Source organism: Macrotis lagotis, chromosome X (genome assembly GCF_037893015.1).
Source record: "Macrotis lagotis isolate mMagLag1 chromosome X, bilby.v1.9.chrom.fasta, whole genome shotgun sequence".
In the NCBI taxonomy this organism is placed as follows: Eukaryota; Metazoa; Chordata; class Mammalia; order Peramelemorphia; family Peramelidae; genus Macrotis; species Macrotis lagotis.
In genome coordinates, this window is record NC_133666.1 from 623485677 (window position 1) to 623493523 (window position 7847).

Here is a 7847-nt window from a genome sequence, read left to right on the forward strand (position 1 = left end):
CATTGGAAATAAAACTGTACTCCCCAAAATTCATAGCTTGGTCTCCCACTTGCTTCTTAGGGTGCAACAAAAGGTGTTTCTTGTAAACAACATATTGTAGGATCCTGGTTTTTAATCCATTCTGTTATCTTCTTCTGTTTTTATGGAACAGTTCATCCCATTCACATTTATAGTTAAGATTACCAATTCTATATTTCCCCATTTATATTTTTCTCTTTCCTTTCCTCTTATTCCTCCTCACCAGAGTTTTATTCCCTTTCCCCTTTAACTTTTCTTTTAAAATTTAACTTTCATTTTATTTTCACTTATATCTTTGCCTTCCTTTTTATCAGTCCCTTCTTCCCTTATCTTTCCCTTCCACAGACCCCCCCACCTTTCCCTGTAGAGTAGGATAGATGTTTTTTTAATTGTATTTACTTAGAAGCATTCAGAATGTCAACAAAACAGCTGCAACTTTTTTTTTTGTTTTTGCAATTACAGAGTGGTATTCAGTTAACAGAACAACAATTATTTCATATACTGCATCAAAGACAACTGAAGATAAAAATGAACTACATCCCCATATATAACTAATTTATGCTGTGCACCAAGAAGAACCTGCTTTAAATGTCCATGCCAATTTACAGCCCCCATACTGTACCAGGCAAGGTTAGTGGCTATTGAAAATACCACTAAAGGACAGGGCTATCTAAAGACACATTCGGTGGTGTGTTAACTATACAAAAAAAGACACTGTACAGTTTAAAAACAAATCTTATACAGCCTTACATTTCATTTTTTTTCTTTAAAAGGAGTAAGTTGTGTACAGGGGGGGGTTAAATGCTTTATAGACAAGAAAAAAACTGCTCTAGAACCAACTTATTCATTGTCATCATCTTCTTCATCTTCCTCCTCTTCCTTCTTTTTCTTGCTCTTCTCAGCCTTGACAACTCCTCCCTTTTTACCCACATCAGGTTTTCCTTTAGCTCGGTATGCAGCAATATCCTTTTCGTATTTTTTCTTCAGCTTAGCTTCCTTCTTTTCATAAGGTTGCTTGTCATCTGCAGCAGTATTATTCCACATTTCTCCCAATTTTTTCACCACATCTCCAATGGAAAGACCAGGATGCTCCCCTTTGATTTTTGGACGATAGTCAGAACAGAATAAGAAAAATGCCGAAGGAGGCCTCTTGGGTGTATTGGGATCCTTGAACTTTTTTTTTGTTTCTCCTTTAGGTGGTATGTAGGTTTTCATTTCTCTCATAACGAACCTTATCAGCTTTTGCCATGTCCTCAAATTTTCCTTTCTCTTTAGCAGACATTGTCTTCCACCTTTCTGAGTATTTTTTAGAAAATTCTGAGAAGTTCACAAAAGCATCTGGGTGCTTCTTCTTGTGCTCCTCTCGGCAGGTTTGCACAAAAAAGGCATATGAAGACATTTTCCCTCTTGGCTTCTTAGGATCACCTTTGCCCATTTTGTATTACTTTCCCTCAGCGCTGCACAAAGTAGTCCAGTGCCCGTCTGGCTCTCGCTTGCCCTGGCGCTGTCTCTATGGAGCTCAATGTACTGCAATGGCTGTGAGAGCGCGAGCCAGACGCAGGATAGATGTTTTTAACCCAAGTGGGAATATATCTCATTCCCTCTCTAGGCCAAATCTATGGAACAGAATTTATTCAGTGTTCACACCCTTTCTTCTTTCCCTCTGAAATTATAAATCTCTGGACTTCTTCACCTGGTGCTATTTATCAAGTACTATTAATCAGGTATCATAAATCACAGCTTCATTAATTGATTGCTTGATAAATTCAAAGTATTATTAATGTACCATCACAGATTGATTTATTGTATAATAAGCAATGTTGCTTCAAAGTCACTAAGTACTGTCTCATTAGAAGTACACTATAAATTATACTCATTTTGTACCTTACCCCCCCTCAAGTACCCTCCAAGGACACATAATCCTCATAAGCCAAAGTATCATCCAAAACCAAATCATTTCATGAACTATTTGTACTCCTCCCCCTCCAGCATACCTTCTCCCACATTCCCCCCCCCGACCACCACCACTCAGGGTACTTAACTCTTTGTTAAGTAAAGTATGGATTAAGTCCAACCCTGATTTAATTAACTGTAAGAAAGTCAAAGCTCTAAGTGATGGGACCTTCTGAAGGTCTCACTTAAGAATTTTACAATTGATTAAAATTATGGGAGACAAGGACTCAGGACCACCCAGTTTATGATGCCCTCAACAGAGAAAGTACTAAACTTTGTGAGCAGAGCAGAGTATTAAAGTAGATCAAATGTGACTGAGACACTTAAGTTTAAACACTCTTGCTTTTCATCAGGGTTTTTGGCCTCAAATATGGTGATGTCATCTTGGACTTCTTCAATGGAGAGACAATACTCAAACATACCCATATCTTCTAAGTCCAATCTCTTCAATTATATTCAACCCTGTATTTATCCTAAGAGAAATACAAGTCTCAAGAGTTATAAGTATTATATCTTCCCTTTTAGGGCTGCATACAGTTTGATGGTCTTGACTAACGTTTGTTTTTCTTTGTTTTGTTTTTTCCTTCCCCTTTCCATTTATCTTTTTACTCATCTCTTGAGTTGTGTATTTGGCAACTGAATTCTCTGTTCACTTCTAATCTTTTGGCCAGGATGTTGGAAATCCTGTGTTTTGTTGAACATTCATCATTTCCCCCGACAATATATGCTGAATTTTTCTTGGTAGTAAATTCTTGTTTGTAATTCCAAGTCTTTTGTCCTTCAATATATGGTATTCCAGATCCTTTCCTCCTTCAGTATTGAGGCTGCTATGTCCTGTGTGAGTCTGATTGTGTTTCTTTTGTAATTAAATTGCTTCCATTTGTTGCCTGTAGCACTTTTTCCCTTTATTTGAGAATTCTGGAATTTGGCTATAACAGCCTTTGGAGTTTTTATCCTGGGGTCTCTTTCTGGAGAGATTCTGTGTATTCTTTCAAAGACTATATTGTCTTCTTGTTCTAGCATATTTGGACAGTTTTCCCTGAAAATTTCCTACAAGATGTTTCCCAGGTTCTTTTTTTTTTGACCTAGGCTTTCTGGTAATCTGATGATTTGTAAATTATGTCTTCTGGATCTATTTTCCAGGTTGTTTGTTTTTTTCCTAAAAGGTACCTAACATTTTCTTCAATTTTTTTTTGTTTGATGAAATCTTGTACTCTTGTAGATTTGTTGGTTTCTATTTATTCAATTCTAATTTTTAGGGTTTTATTTTCTTCAATTAACTTTTGTGTTTCCTTTTCTAATTGTCCATTTTTACTTTCAATGGATTTGATTTCTTTGGTCAATTTTTCATAATTTTCATGATGACTCTCATTTCTTTTTTCCATTTTTTTCCTTCTTCCTCTGTTTTTGGTTTTTAAATTCTTTTTAAGCTTTTCTATGAGCTTTTGGATTTGAGATCAAATCAAAGATTTTTTTGAGACTTCTCCTGTGAACAATTTTTCACTGATTTCTTCATCTAACATGGCATTATTATCATCTTTATCTGCAAAGTAGTTTTCTATAGTGAGCATTCTTTTAGCAATTTTGCTGTCATCTTTGTTGTTTTAACTCTGCTCCTGGGGTATAGGAAGTATAGAGCCAAGCTTTTTATGCTGGGGCTGGTGTCTGATCCCTGATATGTCACTGGTCAAGATGTTACCTATGCAGTCTAGGCCTTGCCTTTGCAGAGATTTATTTTCTCCTTTATGTCCAGGTTCTATCTATGCAATGGTTTGCTCCCAATCCAGTCCCATCTTTTGCCCCAATGTTCCCAAGGTTCAGACTTTGGGGATGGTTTGCTATCTAGCTGGTTTGCTATCTAGCTTTTGGGACCTATGCTGTTGTCAAGTTATTGGGGCCTTGACTGCAAGTGTGGCTTAAAATCTCCCACTGACTTTTCCTCTCTTCTGCCTCCCTTGGCTTTACTTCCCTTTTCCCCCCAAAGAGACAGAACTTTAGTGAAGATTCTACATGATGTCTACCAATGAAAACTTCTTTGGATCTTCTCTTTTTCTTGGTGAGATCTGTAACTTTAATGTCAGTACAGAGGCTTCATTTATCTTTGGTAGGGAAAAGCTCCAGGAGCATTTTAGCTTCACATTTCCATCTTGGATCCACCCTGGAAATTCCCTTGCACTATATTTTAAAATGAAAAATTGGAAGGTGAAGAAAACTTAATGAGAAACTCCACTTGTTTGGGGGTTATATGACTAGAAAGGATGTGATAGAGAAGAAAATTTTAAAATTATTTTGCTCTCTAATTAGTAATTATTGATAACCAATTTTTTTCCTGTGCTAATAAATAGAAAAGAACCCTCTGCAGTAAATATACCCCTTGTTGGAAGGCAGCCATAATTAATCCTATTCAGACCCAAAGTTCCACCTTTACATGGTAGTTTTTGTAGTATGAACTTCAGGGGATGCATCACTGTGTTTCCCGATCACTTTGATTCAGGCCTCAACCAAAACCTTTCTCCTCCCAACATCTTCTGCTCTCACCCCACTAACCTTAATGTCCTAGGTGGAGTTTTTTGGATCTTTGATCTTAGGGGAAAAGAGGAAGCAGCTGCCATTCTTTGATGTTGAGAGGACACCTGTGTCACACAGAACAAGCTATCATCCTGAGAATCTAGATCCCACTACAAAATAACAAGTGGCTTCTAAGTATTAGAATTTAATTGTACATTTCTTCATCTTGCTCTTTTCTATTCAAACCACAACCATTCTAATTCAGGCAGGCACTGATCATATTTTTCCTGAACTTTTGCAAAGATCTCCTAAATGATCTCCTGTAGCCATCCTTTCTTCTCTCTGAAACATACTCTAAAGAGCTGACAAATTGTTATTGCTAAAGTTCTGGCCAGTTCCTACTCTGAAAGTTTCATACAGTTCCCTCTATGATAAAATAAAAATTCCTGTTTGAAGTTTAAACTTCTTCACAATCTTTCCAGAATTATTGATGATGTAAGAATTTTTCAGTGTTCCAATCAAATTATCCTTCTTGTTCCTGTACATACATAATGTTTCATTTCAAAGCCTTTTGCTTTCTTATCTTGAACAGAATGAAGTGAACAGAACCCAGAAAAGAGTTTATATAAGTAGTAACATGGAAATCATGTAAACTTTGAAAGAATTCAAAGCTTTAATGAAGTGTTCAATCAGGACTCTAAAAGACTGAAGTGAATATAGCCTCTTTTGTGGCAGAGAGAAAGTTGACTACAAAAAAATGTAAAGAAGCATATATTTGATGTCATAGTGGATATGTTGATTTGTTTTGTTTACCATATTTATTGATTATAAGGGAAGACTATTTGGGGAAGGGTTGATGGCCAATGAGAATGATGCAAAAGAAGAAAATACCATCAATAAAACTTTTAAAACAATACATACAAGAGAGTCTTTTTTCTGGAAGGAAGTGGAACCATTTTTCTTATTTTTCATTGTTTCTAACCTGTTTCTCTCCTATATAATTTTCATTCCACCTTATTAGAAGTTAACCTATAATAGAAATGATTTCCAGTCATTTCAGTATGCCATAAAGAGATCAGTATCCTATGTTTGGTGCACTCCTGGATTTGAAGGGAACTCTGAAAAAAGTGAGGTATTGAGACAGAATATTCAGTTCAGGAAGAACACAACTATTATCTGTTATGTTCATAAGCACCTTGATGTCATATTGTTCCTTCTGTTGCTAAGGAAAAATGAAGGAAATAAAGTATGTAAGCTAGGAGAAAAAAAGGAAAAACAAATTCCATAAGTCATCAGGAAAAGCTCCTTTAAACACAAAAGTCATTTGAATAATACTAGACCTAGAGTAGCTGGTGGCCCTATGGATAGAATCTTGAGTCTGAAATATGGAAGACTCCCCTTCTTCAATTCAAATATGGACTCAGAAACTTACTAGTTATGTGACCTCTAGGCAACACAAAATAAAATGGAGGGGATGGTTAAAAATTACTATGCATCTAATGAATCCAAAAAAAAGGAGAATTTGCCATCATGCTACCAAAACAAAACATTCCAAAAAATAAACAAGAAATACTATACTTAAAGGAACATATAAATACTCCAAATGGCTTAGCATCCATTTTCACAAAGGAAATATTATTTGAACTTTAAGAAAACATATATAATAGCACAATAATATCCCTCTATCAATTTTGGATTCATCTAACAAAAAGAAGCAAAAATGGAAACAGAATTAAACAAATTTCTAGACAAACTAGACTTCAAAGACAATGTTTTTTTAAATAGTGTTAACCATAAATTTCCTTTGGCTAAAATGACGCAACTCAGTTAGTTTTATAAATGAAGTTTAATTCTCTAGGATCTTACCAAAACCCATGGGTGGATGGAATCCTTACCAATGTCAACATTGATAAAACATTTTGGGGTCATTTTCTATGAATTGAACAAAAAAATTAAACTCTTGGTGACCAACCAATGAGATTTCACATAGATGACATAGTTTTACAATATAATTCTCTCAAATCTTATAATATTTACTTAAAATTCCTTTTGACAAGAATTCTAATGTTTACAAATAACAATAGGATTATCTCTCTGCTCATTCAGGATGTCTCTTATCTCAAAGTTGATCAAGAACTAACATTGAGGATAATCAGATAGTATTGAAACAAGGTGTAGTCAACATTGTAGAAGACAGATCTTACATAGCAGACTGATATTTTATAGCCATTAGTAAAAAGTTAAGAGACTAACTTCTGATCAAAAATATATAGATCAAGAAATATTAATTCCATCTTAAAGAATATCAGATTAGACAATAGGAAAACAAAATAATAAATAGATTTCTCTGCACCACCTGTAACCTTTATAAAAACTGATCATGTATTAGGGTACAGAAATGTTGAAAATGAATGTAAAAATTAAGAAACAATCCATACATCCTTCTAGACATGATGCAATAGGAATTTGTTCAAGGACCACAAACAAAAGATATAGACCCAAATGGAGACTTAACAATAAAATCTTAAATAATGAGTGGGTTAAAGAACAAATAATAGAAACAAAGATAACTAATAACTAAATAAAAGAATTAAAATGTAGATACAAAATTTAAGATTTTTGGAATATAGCTAGAACTATCCTCAAGGGGGAAAACCATTAACAAAATGGAAAAATAAAGGATTAATAAACTGAATATGAATTTTAAAGACTAAAACCCCAACAAATAAGTAACTCTTAAAATAAACACAAAAGAGAAGATATGAGAGAGGAAATAAATAAACTGGAAACAAAACTCACATAGAAATGATAAGAGAACTAAAAGCTGGTTCTTTGAAAAGCCAAAATGAGAAAACACTTATCTAATCAGATTTAAAGAACAAAATCAAATCAATAAAATAGCAAATGAGTGAGGGAGAGATCTTAACAAAGTCAAAAGAAATAAGAAAAAATAATTAGAATATGCTAGGCACCATTATCTGCAAATAAAACTAAGAACATAAAAATTATAAAAATTCATAAATATTAAGTACTCAAACTACCAGAAGACTATCTAGTCTTTATTAAATAAACCAACCTCAAAAAATGAAACAATTATAGCTACAAAGGAATTACTGAAGAAAAATCTTTTGTTCCTAATGAAGACACAAGAAAAATTTATCAATCTCTGATAGAATTGTTAATATCCATACCTTACAATTTATTCTCAAAATTGGAAAAAAGAAAGCAGCTTACCAGAACTTATGAAAAAATATAGTCTAATACCTAAATCAGGGAACATTAAAAACATTGAAAGGACAATATCAGGAACTCCAACCCCAGGATCACCCATGAGCACTGGAATTCACTAGATTCTTCCAACAATCTTC

General features: G+C 34.2%; 1 protein-coding gene across 1 annotated transcript; it reads right to left on the bottom strand.

Annotated features, from left to right (window-relative positions):
• Positions 1–858: 858 nt before the first annotated feature.
• Positions 859–1469, bottom strand: LOC141500208 (high mobility group protein B1-like). The gene is given in 2 exon segments (XM_074203195.1): positions 859–1240; positions 1242–1469. Coding segments are annotated over 2 exon segments (594 nt in total). The 5' UTR covers positions 1454–1469.
• Between the last annotated feature and the right edge of the window lie 6378 nt (positions 1470–7847).